At 45.7% G+C, this 17,068-nt stretch overlaps 1 protein-coding gene across 1 annotated transcript in view; it reads left to right on the top strand.

Annotated features, from left to right (window-relative positions):
* Positions 1 to 17,068, top strand: part of LOC117525795 (voltage-dependent T-type calcium channel subunit alpha-1I-like) — a 364,422-nt gene that overhangs the window by 219,623 nt on the left and 127,731 nt on the right. Inside the window, exons 11-13 of the mRNA XM_034187733.1 lie at positions 10,753 to 10,938; positions 14,700 to 14,817; positions 15,275 to 15,430. Of these exons, the coding sequence (XP_034043624.1) occupies positions 10,753 to 10,938; positions 14,700 to 14,817; positions 15,275 to 15,430 (460 nt within the window). The remainder of the gene's footprint in view (positions 1 to 10,752; positions 10,939 to 14,699; positions 14,818 to 15,274; positions 15,431 to 17,068) is intronic.

Here is a 17,068-nt window from a genome sequence, read left to right as displayed (position 1 = left end):
AATTTGAAACATTCCTCCTGTGGATATAACAAATGTTTTCACCAGATTTTGTAGAGACTGAAGTGTTTTTTAGTAATCCAACTAACTGTCAAAAACAGTGTGTGTGTGTGGGGGGGGGGGTGGTGGAAACTAATTCAGCTGTGCATAACTGACATCATTGGTTCAGTGCTGCACAAAGTAAATGAAGTGTCCAAAAAATAAATAAAGCAATGCATGCACAGAAAAAAAAGTGCAAAGAGTCCCAGAAGCACAGTCAGGTGGTTATATGCACCATATTGCATATGTAACTGCCAGATCAAATGAATTAATAATTTAAAGCTTTATTTGTATCAACAGATTAACTGTACATCCTGGAATAAAGTGGTTTAATATTAAATGTTCACATAATTTGCATGAACACAGTTCTTTTAATGTGTTACCAAATAAAGCATTTTTTAGGTTGGTCCAACATTTTTTTAATATTACATGCATACGGAATGTTGTGCATATAACAACCCGACTCATGTCATTTAACTTACTTTGGATAAATGTATTCAAATGCAAATGATCAAATTAAGCTTTTCTTTAGGTTACACCAACAAGTCTCTTTTTAAAGTGCAATGCAGTCAATAAATTATTGCAAATTATACTTTCAAATTAAAATATCACAAATATCCTGTCTATGGCTGATGCTGAGACCCTGATTCATGCATTTGTCTCTTCTACATTGGACTAATGCAACATTCAATTTTCTGGTTTACCACAGTCCAGCGTTAGGGGTCTCCAAACGGTTCAAAATGCTGCTGCCAGACTTTTGACAGGAAGCAGAAAGTTTGACCACATTACACCCATTTTGGCTTTTCTTCACTGGCTTCCTGTCCCTGTGACAGGAAGGTTCTGCTACTAACCTATAAAATTATTCATGGACTGGCACCTCCTTACCTAGCTGACCTAATTTAACCCTATGTACCGGCCTGGGCTCTGCGTTCTCAGGATGCAGGACTACTTTGTGTCCCTAAGGTGAATAAAAAGTCTGCGGATCACAGAGCTTACTTATATTGTGCCCCTGTTCTGTGGAATGATCTCTCTGCATCAATGAAACAGTCAGATTCTGTAGAGACTTTCAAGTCCAGACTTAAGACGCACTTATTTTCCCTTTCTATGGCTAGCATACTGGTATAGTATGTTACAACCCCTGGCAAAATTATGGAATCACCGGCCTCAGAGGATGTTCATTCAGTTGTTTAATTTTGTAGAAAAAAAGCAGATCACAGACATGACACAAAACTAAAGTCATTTCAAATGGCAACTTTCTGGCTTTAAGAAACACTATAAGAAATCAAGAAAAAAGATTGTGGCAGTCAGTAACGGTTACTTTTTTAGACCAAGCAGAGGAAAAAAAATATGGAATCACTCAATTCTGAGGAAAAAATTATGGAATCACCCTGTAAATTTTCATCCCCCAAATTAAGACCTGCATCAAATCAGATCTGCTCATTGACATTGACCCTATGCCATGACATTGAGCCTATGTGTCTTTTTGCAAGGAATGTTTTTGCAGTTTTTGCTCTATGGCAAGATGCATTATCATCTTGAAAAATGATTTCATCATCCCCAAACATCCTTTCAATTGTCCAAAATATCAACATAAACTTGTGCATTTATTGATGATGTAATGACAGCCATCTCCCCAGTGCCTTTACCTGACATGCAGCCCCATATCATCAATGACTGTGGAAAATTTTACATGTTCTCTTCAGGCAGTCATCTTTATAAATCTCATTGGAAAGGCACCAAACAAAAGTTCCAGCATCATCACCTTGCCCAATGCAGATTCGAGATTCATCACTGAATATGACTTTCATCCAGTCATCCATGTTGTGTGGGCCGCTGAAGAGGAGGTACTGCTGGCCCACCACCACCAGAGGGCACCCTGCCTGGAGTGCGGGCTCCAGGCACCAGAGGGCGCTGCCATCTCACAGGAGCAGCCGGGGTGACAGCTGTCACCTGCGACAGCTGTTACCAATCTTCTGATCCGCAGCGGTATATCTGCAAGACGTCATCTCCACTTCTCTGCCAAGATATCGCTCTACCAAGGAGGTAACGAATCCAGCCAAACAGATTGTCTTTTGACCGTTAAATACTTTTTGCCTTTACACAGAAAGAGAAAAGAACAGCAGGAGACTGTATTTTGGATAAGTACTCACATTCCTGCACTACAGTGTTTTCCTGACGAGAGGTGGAGGTGGTTTTCCACCTTACGTGTTGCTGGTGCAGGCGCACCCACATCTGACTGTTTCTGTTCCTCACCAGCAGTACCGGATCCGACAAGCGGAGGCAGTGGCCACCTGGGAGTTCGGGACTTGGCGGCTCCAGTATTCCCGGGGTTCGGTGGCGGAGGAAATCGTGTGGTTCCGGTTCTGCTTTGGACAGACGTCTCCTATCTTCGAGCCTGCCCACATGACACCTTTGTGATTCGGCTTATTGTCTGTTATTATAATCGGTTGTGTTTGTTGTGCTTGTTTCACAACAGTAAAAGTGTTATTTGACTTCCTCCATTGTCCGTTCATTTGCGCCCCCTGTTGTGGGTCCGTGTTCCTACACTTTCCCAACAGGATATCTCGGCCAACGTCATGGACCCCGAGGGGCGTCAACCGGCTGTTGAACGGCCAATGGAAGAACAGGGCGCACAGGCGTCCACAGGAGGAATGATCTGTGAGTTGCAGCGAATCCTCACCGCTTTCACGGCTCGGTTGGATTTAATGACCGAGCAGAACGTCCTCCTTAACCGCAGGGTGGAGGCTCTCGCCGCGCAGGTGGAAGCGCGCCCTCAGGGCGCTGCTGCGGCTCTCCCTCCTGTCGACCCTGTGCGTAACAGTGACGTTCCACAGGTCGTTCAACGACCCCTCCCACCTTCCCCGGAAGCATACATAAGCCCTCCAGAGCCGTACGGAGGTTGTGTGGAGACGTGCGCGGACTTCCTTATGCAGTGCTCGCTCGTCTTCGCACAACATCCTGTCATGTACGCGACTGATGCCAGCAAGATAGCTTATGTAATAAATCTGCTTCGCGGTGAGGCACGCGCTTGGGCTACAGCGCTCTGGGAGCAGAATTCACGGCTCCTTCAGACATATGATGGGTTTGTGAGGGAGTTCAGAACAGTGTTCGATCACCCTAATAGAGGAGAGACCGCTTCAGCCGTGCTGCTGTCGATGAGACAGGGGCGCCGGAGCGCAGCTGCCTATGCAGTCGACTTCCGCATCGCGGCTGCGAGGTCCGGCTGGAATAGCACTGCCCTCCGCGCCGCCTTCGTAAACGGACTGTCGTTGGTCCTAAAGGAGCACCTGGTGGCTAAGGACGAACCACGGGACTTAGATGGGATTATTGATCTGGTTATACGATTAGACAATCGGTTAGAAGAACGCCGTCGGGAACGAGACGAAGGGCGTGGCCGGGCACGCGCCGTCCCTCTCCCTTCCGGTTCCGACCGAGCTCCGCCCTCCCCACGCTCCACGGCCCCTACGCTCCGTGTGGTTACAGCTCCCCCTGCTGACGAAGCTATGGACACGAGCAGGGCCACATTTAGACCCCCAGATAGACAGAGGAGGCTGGTCCGCGGAGGTAAGGGACTGCCCCGAGCGGTTAAACACCAACGCCCGCCCCTAGAAACTGGGCTAGGGGTGGGCCGAGACATTCACGTGGGACACACCCATATTGCCACACGACTCCCAGTTACAATCCTTTATGAGGATTTAACCCTTCAGGCCCCAGCACTGGTGGACACGGGCTCTGAGGGGAATTTGCTAGACAGCAAATTGGCCAGGGAGGCAGGGCTCCCTCTGGTGGCACTTACTTCACCTGTGCAAGTACGGGCACTAGATGGCTCCCTACTCCCTTTAATCACACATAAGACACCTCCAGTAACTCTGGTGGTGTCAGGGAACCACCGGGAGGAGATCGAGTTTTTTGTGACTCCTGCCACCTCCCGCGTGATTCTCGGGTTCCCCTGGATGTTAAAACACAATCCCCGGATCGATTGGCCATCCGGGGTAGTGGTTCAGTGGAGCGAGACCTGCCATCGGGTATGTTTAGGTTCCTCGGTTCCTCCCGGTTCCCAGGCTAAGGAGGAGGTCAGAGTCCCGCCCAATCTCGGGACGGTGCCGGTGGAGTACCATGACCTTGTGGACGTGTTCAGCAAGGATCTGGCGCTCACCCTTCCCCCGCACCGTCCGTACGATTGTGCCATTGATTTGGTTCCAGGCGTTGAGTTTCCGTCCAGCAGGCTGTACAACCTCTCACGACCTGAGCGCGAATCAATGGAGACCTACATCCAGGACTCTTTAGCTGCCGGGTTGATCCGGAATTCCACTTCCCCGATGGGTGCAGGTTTCTTTTTTGTGGGAAAAAAGGATGGCGGACTACGTCCATGCATTGATTACAGGGGGCTGAACGAAATCACGGTTCGTAACCGATACCCATTGCCCTTGTTGGATTCAGTGTTCACGCCCCTGCATGGAGCCCAAATGTTCACTAAGCTAGATCTTAGAAATGCGTATCACCTGGTTCGGATCCGGAAGGGAGACGAGTGGAAGACGGCATTTAACACCTCCTTAGGTCACTTTGAGTACCTGGTCATGCCGTTCGGTCTTACAAACGCCCCCGCGACGTTCCAAGCATTAGTTAATGATGTCTTGCGGGATTTCCTGCACCGATTCGTCTTCGTATATCTAGACGATATACTCATCTTTTCTCCGGATCCTGAGACCCATGTCCGGCATGTACGTCAGGTCCTGCAGCGGTTGTTGGAGAACCGACTGTTTGTGAAGGGCGAGAAGTGCGAGTTCCACCGCACTTCTTTGTCCTTCCTGGGGTTTATCATCTCCCCTAACTCCGTCGCTCCTGATCCGGCCAACGTCGCGGCGGTGAGAGACTGGCCCCAACCCACCAGTCGTAGGAAGCTGCAACAGTTCCTCGGCTTTGCTAATTTCTACAGGAGGTTCATTAAGGGCTACAGTCAGGTAGTTAGCCCCCTGACAGCCCTGACCTCCCCAAAAGTCCCCTTCACCTGGTCGGATCGTTGCGATGCCGCGTTCAAGGAGTTGAAACGGCGCTTCTCGTCTGCACCCGTTCTGGTGCAGCCCGATCCTAGTCGCCAGTTAGTGGTTGAAGTGGACGCCTCAGACTCAGGGATAGGAGCTGTGCTTTCCCAGAGCGGGAAGACCGATAAGGTCCTTCACCCGTGTGCCTACTTTTCCCGCAGGTTGACCCCGGCCGAACGGAACTATGACGTCGGCAATCGAGAACTCCTTGCGGTGAAAGAGGCTCTTGAAGAGTGGAGACATCTGTTGGAGGGAACGTCCGTGCCATTCACGGTTTTCACTGACCACCGGAACCTGGAGTATATCAGGACCGCCAAGCGGCTGAACCCCAGGCAAGCCCACTGGTCACTGTTCTTCGGCCATTTTGACTTCCGGATCACCTACCGTCCCGGGACCAAAAACCAGAGATCGGATGCCTTGTTCCGGGTACATGAAGATGAAGTCAAAACGGAGTTGTCGGATCCACCGGAACCCATCATCCCGGAGTCCACTATCGTGGCCACCCTCACCTGGGACGTAGAGAGAACCGTCCGGGAGGCCCTGGCACGAAGCCCGGACCCCAGAACTGGGCCGAAGAACAGACTCTACGTCCCACCAGAGGCTAGGGCTGCAGTCCTGGACTTCTGTCACGGCTCTAAGCTCTCCTGTCATCCAGGGGTGCGAAGAACCGTGGCAGTTGTCCGGCAGCGCTTCTGGTGGGCGTCCCTAGAGGCCGACGTCCGGGATTATATCCAGGCCTGCACCACCTGCGCCAGGGGCAAGGCCGATCATCGCAGGGCTTCGGGACTGCTCCAGCCGCTGCCCGTGCCCCATCGCCCCTGGTCCCACATCGGCCTGGATTTTGTCACGGGCCTCCCGCCGTCCCAGGGCAACACCACCATCCTCATGATAGTGGACCGATTCTCCAAGGCGGCCCACTTCGTGGCCCTCCCGAAGCTCCCGACGGCCCAGGAGACATCGGACCTCCTGGTCCACCACGTCGTCCGGCTGCATGGGATTCCCACAGACATTGTCTCCGATCGCGGTCCCCAGTTCTCCTCGCAAGTCTGGAGGAGCTTCTGCCGTGAACTGCGGGCCACGGTGAGTCTCTCATCCGGGTATCATCCCCAGACCAACGGGCAAGCAGAACGGGCCAATCAGGAGGTGGAACAGGCCCTGCGTTGCGTGACGGTCGCGTATCCGGCGGCCTGGAGTACCCATCTGGCCTGGATCGAGTATGCCCATAACAGCCAGGTGTCGTCAGCCACCGGCCTCTCCCCTTTTGAGGTGTGTCTGGGGTACCAACCTCCTTTGTTTCCGGTGGTTGAGGGAGAGGTCGGTGTGCCCTCGGTCCAGGCCCACCTGCGGAAGTGCCGTCGGGTGTGGCGTGCCGCCCATTCTGCTTTGCTGAGGGCCCGGATGAGGACGAAGGCCCATGCAGACCGTCGGCGGCCCCCGGCCCCTACGTATCGGCCAGGGCAAGAAGTGTGGTTGTCTACTAAGGACATTCCCCTCCAAGTGGACTCCCCTAAATTGCAGGAACGGTATATCGGTCCGTTTACGATCCTCAAGGTCATCAGTCCAGCCGCAGTGAGGCTTCAGCTTCCGGCCTCACTGCGGATCCATCCCGTTTTCCATGTGTCCCGGATTAAGCCACATCACACCTCACCCCTCTGTACTCTGGGCCCGGCACCACCTCCTGCCCGGATCATCGATGGCGAGCCGGCTTGGACTGTGCGCCGGCTTTTGGATGTCCGAAGGATGGGCCGGGGCTTCCAGTATTTGGTGGACTGGGAGGGGTACGGCCCCGAAGAACACTCCTGGGTGAAGAGGAGCTTCATCCTGGACCCGGCCCTCCTGGCCGATTTCTACCTCCGCCACCCGTACAAGCCTGGTCGGGCACCAGGAGGCGCCCGTTGAGGGGGGGGTCCTGTTGTGTGGGCCGCTGAAGAGGAGGTACTGCTGGCCCACCACCACCAGAGGGCACCCTGCCTGGAGTGCGGGCTCCAGGCACCAGAGGGCGCTGCCATCTCACAGGAGCAGCCGGGGTGACAGCTGTCACCTGCGACAGCTGTTACCAATCTTCTGATCCGCAGCGGTATATCTGCAAGACGTCATCTCCACTTCTCTGCCGAGATATCGCTCTACCAAGGAGGTAACGAATCCAGCCAAACAGATTATCTTTTGACCGTTAAATACTTTTTGCCTTTACACAGAAAGAGAAAAGAACAGCAGGAGACTGTATTTTGGATAAGTACTCACATTCCTGCACTACAGTGTTTTTCCTGACGAGAGGTGGAGGTGGTTTTCCACCTTACGTGTTGCTGGGTGCAGGCGCACCCACATCTGACTGTTTCTGTTCCTCGCCAGCAGTACCGGATCCGACAAGCGGAGGCAGTGGCCACCTGGGAGTTCAGGACTTGGCGGCTCCAGTATTCCCGGGGTTCGGTGGCGGAGGAAATCGTGTGGTTCCGGTTCTGCTTTGGACAGACGTCTCCTATCTTCGAGCCTGCCCACATGACACCTTTGTGATTCAGCTTATTGTATGTTATTATAATCGGTTGTGTTTGTTGTGCTTGTTTCACAACAGTAAAAGTGTTATTTGACTTCCTCCATTGTCCGCTCATTTGCGCCCCCTGTTGTGGGTCCGTGTTCCTACACTTTCCCAACAATCCACAGTCCACAATTGCTTTTCCTTAGCCCATTGTAACCTTGTTTTTTTCTGTTTAGGTGTTAATGATGCCTTTCGTTTAGCTTTTCTGTATGTAAATCCCATTTCCTTTAGGCGGTTTCTTACAGTTCGGTCACAGACGTTGACTCCAGTTTCCTCCCATTCGTTCCTCATTTGTTTTGTTGTACATTTTTCGATTTTTGAGACATATTGCTTTAAGTTTTCTGTCTTGACACTTTGATGTCTTCCTTGGTCTACCAGTATGTTTGCCTTTAACAACCTTCCCATGTTGTTTGTATTTGGTCCAGAGTTTAGACACAGCTGACTGTGAACAACCAACATCTTTTGCAACATTGCGTGATGATTTACTCTCTTTTAAGAGTTTGATAATACTCTCCTTTGTTTCAATTGACATCTCTCGTGTTGGAGCCATGATTCATGTCAGTCCACTTGGTGCAACAGCTCTCCAAGGTGTGTTCACTCCTTTTTAGAAGCAGACTAACGAGCAGATCTGATATGATGCAGGTGTTAGTTTTGGGGATGAAAATTTACAGGGTGATTCTGTTATGTGTCGACGCGGGTTGAGGAGTGGACCTGCGTCAGACGGAACCCAGCGCTACAAATAACCAGAAAAGTGGTTCCAAAAACAATATATTTATTACCCCCACTGTGCATAAAAGGTGTAAAAACAAAAACAGCGTCCCTCTGGTGGAGTGACTGTTGGCACGCTCTCCAGCGCCCGCAAGGATCAAAGCCCGGCGTTCCTGGACTCACTACCACTGCCAAACACCCCCCAGGTGGACACGACAAACCGACTCTCTGTGAAGCAAAGAAGAGGTGAGGTAAGTCAGCAGTTACAACAATATCTTTCAAAAGACACACGCTATCAGCAACACATTCAGGTCTGTATCTTTTTTAACTTTATGCAAATGAGCAGCTTCTCACAACAAGTGGAGGATCACTTATCCTGCACGCCACAGCAGTGAGAAGCAAACTGCACAATTCTCATCACAATTCCAGTATACTGCGTAACAAAACACCAAGTTACTATCAACAATTAGTCGAACACTTAATCACCTTTAATGTGTGCTGACAGCATGTGTCCTCACCCTTCCTTGCTTCACGGGCTCGATGTGTCAAACCCAGGCGCGGTCCTCAGCGTCTCACAAACGGACATCACAAGGTCGAGTTCCCGGCAGTTCTGCTTGAATCACACATGCCTTAAATGCAGAACGCCATCCAATTATCTGCTTCAGCTGAAAGTCTTTAAGGTTGCATGTGAGCACCAGTCACAGGTGCTTCACATGATGTTGATGAGGGTGAGGACTCTTCAGCCAGCACCTTCTCCACAGAAGAATCAGTTTCCATGCCACCTGAAGAGCAAAGAAAAGAAAAGAACACCAAAACATCCAGCCACACCCCCCAACACACAACAGATTCCATAATTTTTTCCTCAGAATTGAGTGATTCCATATTTTTTTCCTCTGCTTGGTCTAAAAAAGTAACCGTTACTGACTGCCACAATCTTTTTTCCTGATTTCTTATAGTGTTTCTTAAAGCCAGAAAGTTGCCATTTGAAATGACTTTAGTTTTGTGTCATGTCTGTGATCTGCTTTTTTTCTACAAAATTAAACAACTGAATGAACATCCTCCAAGGCCGGTGATTCCATAATTATTGCCAGGGGTTGTACAATGCTTTCTACCCTTTTAAATTGGGTAGACTGATAAAGTTGAGGCTGCGGCCTCAAACTTTATCTAAATTCTGGGTTTTTTAGTGAAGCTTAGGACTAGTGGCTGGCGATCACCTTAGTATTTCTTTTGTTTTTCTTGTTGCTTAATGCTGACAAATTATACTGTATTTGTTGTTTTTCCAATGCCTGATTTTTTTTTTTTTCTCTCTCCTTTTGAGGTGCAGCTCCATCCAGAGATGGGAGCGGGTGTCTTCTTCTGTGCACCGGCACGGACACCCAAAATTTCCTGTTCATTCATTTTGTCAATTGTGTCGGTAGCATGGCCCAAGCACAGGGTCTTCCCTTTGAGTCTGGTCTGCTTGAGGTTTCTTCCTCAAATCATCAGAAGGAGTTTTTTCTTACCACTGTCACCTGTGTTCTTGCTCTAGTGGTTGGTAACATTAGACCTTACTTGTGTGAAGCACTTTGAGGCAGCTTTGTTGTGATTTGGTGCTATATAAATGAAATAAAATGAAAAAAAGAAGAAGCACCTTTATTGTTTTGTAAATACATGGCTACATACAATGAAATCTTTCATCTGCATTCAAGGAGAGTAGGTCCTGATTGCTATTTGGATGGGAGACTGCTTGGTTAGACCAGGGGGCTGTACATGTGTTTCTCCAACTAGACTTGGTCTTAAAGGGCATCTGGTATAAAACTTGTGGGATCCTCATGCGGATGTCTACCGGATCTGCTGTGTTGAACTTAAGCAAATGGAACAAGCTGATAGCAAAAACAAACAAACAAAAATATTCTGGGTTTCAAAATTTTGCTTCCTGTGGAAAGCGTTCCTGACAACCTGTTGGAAATATCAAGAACAATGGAATGCTGTAAAACTGCAAAATTGCTGTCATGTTATATCAGTTTATTTTGTAACAAAACAGATATTTAATGTGCTTTTATGATGACAAAAAGCATCACATGATGCTCCTGAGCCTGACTGACCTGCTACATGTTATCTGAAGCCCCAGTTAAACAGACTGTCTGTGATTTGGGAGAATTACAGAGTGTCTCCATTGCAGCCCCCTCATGAATATGGTTGCTGATAGTTTGGTTAAAAGTAAAGTTGTACTCACATATGTACAATAATATGTATTTCTAGACTGGTCACAAATGCACTGTGGCACCACATATGCCTGACGGTGGCACCACTGTTGTGGGGCAGTCATGGAGATGGAAAATTGTGGGTGTCGCTTTGTTTCTGTGAGCACCTTTAATCCAGTTGTTTTGCAGACATCAAATGGTTGACTGTTTGCTTCACTTCTTTTTTTTTTTTTTTTTTTTTTTCCTCCAGTGTGTGTGAGATCGCTGGCCAATCAGATGGCGGTTTGTCGGTTCTGAGGACCTTCAGGCTTCTCAGGGTGCTGAAGCTGGTCAGGTTCATGCCGGCTCTGCGGCGACAGCTGGTAGTCCTCATGAAGACCATGGACAATGTGGCCACCTTCTGTATGCTCCTTATGCTCTTTATCTTTATCTTCAGGTAAGGAGACAAAGATACTACAAACCCAAACCAGAAAATGTTGGAATAGTGTGGAAAATGCAAAATAAAATGAAATAAATAAATAAAGGCAGTGGTTCTTACATTTATTTTGACTTCTGGTTCATTGCATTTCTGCAAGATATTCCAAGAAACTGGGTTGGGGGCAATTTAGGGATCATCAATAGTTAAAAAAAAAATAATGTTATTTAAAACAGATGGTGTCAAGAGTTGATTGGAATCATGATTTGAAACAGAAGCAGTGTCCATGAATGGCTGAGTCTTTGAGGAACAAAGATTTGCAGAGAATCTCCAGTTTGTCAACAAATATGTGAGAAATTATTGAAATGTTCAAAAACAGCGTTCTTCAAAAAAAAGAGTGGAAGGAATTTGTATATTTCCCTGGAGCAATTTCAATTTGTGAAGCGCCCAAAGCAAATGACTAAGATGAACATCCATAATCCCCAATCTCTCAGACAGCACTGCATCAGGAACATCATTCATCAATAGCTGATATAAACACTTGTGTAAACGTTACTTTGGGAAATCTTTGTCAAGCAACACAGTATAGAGATGCATTCACAAATGCCACTTAAAGCTTTACCGTGCAAAAAAGGCACTCAGTCTCAAAGTGGCATTGAGTTATGTGGGCTCCGAGGTATCTGGGTTTGACCATCACAGTCGAAAAGTGTTTTTCCATTTAAATGAATCAATATTCCAGAACTTTTTTGAAGGAGTGAACAATACGATGCATGGAAGAATAAAAAATGTAACAAGATGTGTGACGATTATAGGAAGAAAGTGACAAAATGATCTCTGAAATTCTTCATCACTTGTTAATGCCAATGCCTAAACTTATTTTAAGTGTTTCTAGAGGGAACAGCAAATGCTCTTGTAAAATGCTTTTGTATTTAAACTTTTTTGGAATGTGTTGCAGCCACTAAAAGCAGGAATGAATGTATATTAACAAATGAAATGGAGTTGACCAGAAAGTACCTGTAATATCTTGGGTTCATCCAATCAACAAAATAGAAGTTACAGCAAATGTAAGAAATGCTGTTTTGCATTCAACATAGTTCCCCGTTTTTCTAACTTGGTGTTGTATGTTGTATATATGAATGTCTATACGCATCCCATGGCGATCATTCAGTTTGCTTTTTCATGCAGCTTTGTTTCTAAACATGCAGAACAGGCCACCATTGGACATCAAAGTACTCCACAGCAGCTACTGATCCTTGGTGCACAATAAGAGGTGCAAATTAGAAGATCTGGTTATAATTGAACAAGCTTTTAAAGAAGTGAGACGATGTAACAAGCAGACTGTTGTTGAAGCTCAGACAATGACAGCAACACTCAGACAGCCTGCAGGCCGCTTCAGAGGACAATCAGTCCTTGATCTTCTTGTTTCGGTTGTTTTTCTGGTTCACTCCACACTCAATAAGCAGTCCTTGTAATTTTCTTTTGTTCAATGACATGAACACAAATTACCAAGAATTTGTCAGAACACAAACTCTGTCTGCATTCAGATGTGAAGGACTTGTTTTTGATGTGATTCATCTAAATATCCGATTTATGGTTCTACGGCAGGGCCATATTCTCACCATTCTACTTGAGGATGATAATAAGCTCCTAATATATCATACACCAGCTGCACGACACCATGCATATTTAATCTTAACATCATGCACGCAATTTAATTACATCTACTAAGGTTAATTATATGGCTTTTAGGCACAGGCATTTTGAAGGTGCTCCTTACACGAGCAGCAGTTGAGGATATTTAATAAAAACTCACAATAGCAGACGATGATGTCTGGATACCCTGCAGTCAATTATTATAGGCAGACTGCGAGAATAAAAATATTTTACCAGAAACTGATTTATTGCTGAATAGGTTTTCATGTACACTTTGGTCTAATGTTGCATAACAACAGCCAAAAGAGTTTAAGTTCATTTGAACAGGATACAACAACAACAAACAGTGCAGTGAGCAACACTGTGCAACATGCTGCAGGTATGCAGCGGATACAAGTCAATTAGAGTCTGTTAGCATGCACTGGTGCCATGGCCCACTGCATCCAACACCACGTGGAACAACCACAGGTCTTGCATGACAACCACCCAGGCAGACAACAGGTCCATCCTCACCATTTGGAACCAACCATCTCCCTGCTGGATCAAGTGAAATATGGACATTCCCTTGTCCTTCTCCAGACACTGGTGTCCTCAACACTGAAGCACCAGTGTGCAGGGTCATGCACAAAGAAATATGTGACATGACCTAAATGTCATTCGACACAGTCATTCCGGTAGTACCAAAGGATCCTCTGAAATGACAAAGTACCAAAGACATCTAGTCATTGCTGTAGGTCACTGGTCAGCATCCATGTCTCACAATGATACAGTAAGACAGGAAGCACCAGGACCCTAAAGACTTGGGCCTTCAATCACCTGTAAAGATATGAGAATTGCCAAACACCTCCGTCCACCATCCGAGTGAGTCTGTAAGCTCTTCAGGTGTGACATTTGATCTCAAAACCCATAACAGTGGATACGATTAATTAATAAAGCAGTGGGCTTGTTGCCAAAGGATCCTTGGTTTGATTCCCCATCAGACAGGATCATCACAAAGATATAGTTGAGCACCTTGCATTGCCACACACGGACACTGGTGTGTGTGTGGGGGGGGGGGGGGCATTATAAAGTGGACTGTGTGTACAAAAGATGGAAAAAGTCTTATAGAAACACAGTCCATTAACAACTTATGAGAAAAAGATGACAAATTGTTGTTAGAGCATTTTATGTGATGTTCAGATGATTGTGAAAGGTCATTTGTTGTGGCAGTCTGTGACGATCGGACCCCCGAATCTTGTCCATGAGGCCAACTGCAGTTGGGAAAACAGTTTTAATCCTGTTGGACTACAGTGTCTTGCCAGAGACCAGTTGTTGTAAGAGGCGGTGACCAGACTGGGAGGGGCCACCAAAAATATGCTTTCCAGCCCGTTATAACCCAAAGGATTACAGGTCCTACAGTAATGGCAGGTTGTAGCCAGTCACCCTTTCAGTGTTCTGTAAAAAGAACGTACTGTATATCCCAGAGTATAAGTCACTTCACCCAATTTCATTGATTTTGGAGGTCCTGAAAAGTGTACAATGGTGTGACTCATATACCAACAAACACCCCCCCCCCCCAAAAAAACAAAACAAAATCACACTATAAATGCTAAAAATCATGTTTTCATCATCAATAATATAATAATATAATAATAACTTGTCTTTCTGACAAATCAAAGCACTAAACAAAATAAATTCCAATAATAAAAAATATGGCAATAATAAAAGTACACTATACCATAGCAAAAAAATCCCAAATTAAAGAGCTAATAAAAATAATTATTATATAGGGCTCAGGATTTGTTTGTATCGTTTCCATTGTTGTGCAATCTGTGCCCATCTGATGACTTCTTCGGTCCAAATGACGTCAAATAACATCCAACATGTTTTCCAACATAATTCAGGAGTCCTAATGTTAAGACCAGCTAGGCTGTGGTGTACACATGTGCTACTCTGAGTTTCTGTCCATTGTTAAACTCACTCCCAGGGAAATGCTGTGTTGCAACGTGAGTTCCACAGACAGAAAAAGGTGTGGCGTATACACATTTTTGTCCTCTTCACAATGTATTTGTTAACAGATGCAACTTATCCTCCAGAACATATGGCTTGTTGTGTCCAGTGTGTTAACTTGGTTAGTTGTTGTATTGCAGTATCCTGGGCATGCACATCTTTGGCTGTAAATTCAGTTTGAAGACAGAGACCGGGGACACAGTACCAGACAGGAAGAACTTTGACTCTCTGCTCTGGGCCATCGTTACAGTTTTTCAGGTACTCATTAAACATGTCACTGTACTATTTACATACTCGCACTTGTTGAATTATGTCTGCACTCTGGTGTGGAGGAATCTAAACTATCAATAAGCATTTAAAATTTAAATTTGCATACCTGCAGTAAAATGAGGTGACACTTCTGCATGAGAGATGCAGAGATTGTGCACTTTGCAAAATTGCAACCTGTGCAATGGATTATAGGATATATAGGTGTGTTTGTTGCATATCAATATCAAATTGAGCATATGGTGCAGTGTTGAGTTGACTTAGGATCATGGATGCCGCTGCAATGCCTATATTTTCTTTGTTTTGATACAGGATTGTTGCTGACTCAAGCATTCAATGCCGACTGGCCTTTTGCATTATAACTGAATTTAACTATATTTATGTATATTTATTGCATGTGCTGAGAAAATGTGTAATTTTAAGTTCTTGTTGTGTATAATTCTGTCAGATTCTGACCCAGGAGGACTGGAATGTTGTTTTATACAATGGCATGGCAGCCACTTCTCCACTTGCAGCACTTTACTTTGTAGCCCTCATGACGTTTGGCAACTACGTCCTTTTTAACCTGCTGGTGGCAATCTTGGTCGAAGGCTTTCAGGCAGAGGTAAGACAACCAACAACAATGCGTTCATCCTGTGCAACAGGATAAAGGTGATGTTTTCACACTAGGTTCAATTCATCCGTTGCAGCAAGTCACAAGTGGTCTATACAACTGATTGTAACCTGTGAGGTATAAAATTCAAACTTTGAGTTCTTCTGTGTTTAGATGGTCTATGTTTCTGATAGTTAAGTTATTTCTACAGCTTCTCATTGGCATTTAACATCTGATTATATGTAGTAAAGTTGAGATGCCATCACACATTGTTTTTCCACAATCCATGAACTAAGCAGCTTAAAATGTATGTACAAGAGTTTTCAAAGATAAATTACTGTCAAACAACCTAATGAGTCACCATCAAACAGCCTAAAATTCTGACAACATTACTACTGCACGCATGACCTAAGTGATAATTTAAACTTTATTTAATCAGGTAAGTCCCATTGAGATCAAGAGCTCTGTTGCAAGGGAGACTTGCAAATGTCTTGCAAAGTCCAGGGAGGCTGGACAATTATAAAGTTTCCAATTCACCTAACCTGCATATCTTTGGATGTGGGAAAAAAAAATTGGAGTAAACCCACGCAAACATGGGGAGAACATGCAAACTCCACACAGAAAGGCCACAGGTGGGAATTGAACCCATGACCTTCTTGCTATGAGGCAGCAGTGCTAACTACTCCTCCATGGATTCATATTTATTTGTGCATTGGATGGTGTTTAAATGTGATATCGGTGATTGTCCTGCTACAAGTTGTCAAAGTAGCCCTGCACCTCTGGACCAGAACAAAGATTCCCTAATGGGCCACTCCTCCACTAACCCCCAGAAGGAAGGGTCACCACTTTTGAAAAATTACAAACAAATGTTTGCTGATTGGAGTCTGACCACATTATTCGTCAGAGGCATTTGGAATGTTTGAATGGTTTTCTTGGAGGACTTTCTGCAAAGTCGTGATTGTCCGCCATCTTCAAACTGAACATTGCTACACAGTGAGACTTACAATCTCTTCAGAAACATAACGGATGCAACAGTTGCACAGAGGGGTCTCAAATGCACTACACGTGCAAAAGTGGGACTTGTGTGGTCAGATATATAAACAATGAAGATAAAATCTCAAATTAAAGCACTCGATAAGAGAGTGATGATGCTCTATTCTCTGATAATTGATGATTTACTATCTGCCCAAGACAGCATTAAGCCCTGAAAGCTTTACATAGACACTCATTGTTGGCTGCTACATTGAAATGCTTAAAATGATTTGTGGTGCAGTTTTGAAATGTTACAATACACACTGTGCATAGCATTAGAAAAATGCACACAGTTTTATTTCTAAAGCAAGTTTCAATTGGGCTTAAGCAATTTAGGATGAAAGTCAAAACCTCCAAAAGTGATACTGAGGCAATGTGGCGGAAAAGTGAGCTAACGCGAGGTCTTGTTGAAGAATCCTTGGTGTTGTTGTCTCAAATAATTACTTCAAGAGACTTGGATGAAGAGTAGGACTTGCATTGTGAGGGAACATTAGATATGACACTATGGTCATATGTCTAACAGGGAATATATGTGTGACCCCAATGCAGAGAATAGACTAGATGATTAAAGTAGAGAGTTCTTTATTATGAAGTCTTCAGGGTATTGACCATGAACAA

This window comes from Thalassophryne amazonica, chromosome 15 (assembly GCF_902500255.1).
Source record: "Thalassophryne amazonica chromosome 15, fThaAma1.1, whole genome shotgun sequence".
Taxonomy (NCBI): Eukaryota; Metazoa; Chordata; class Actinopteri; order Batrachoidiformes; family Batrachoididae; genus Thalassophryne; species Thalassophryne amazonica.
Note: the sequence above shows the minus strand (reverse complement) of the source record. Positions and strands in the feature narration are given on the sequence as shown.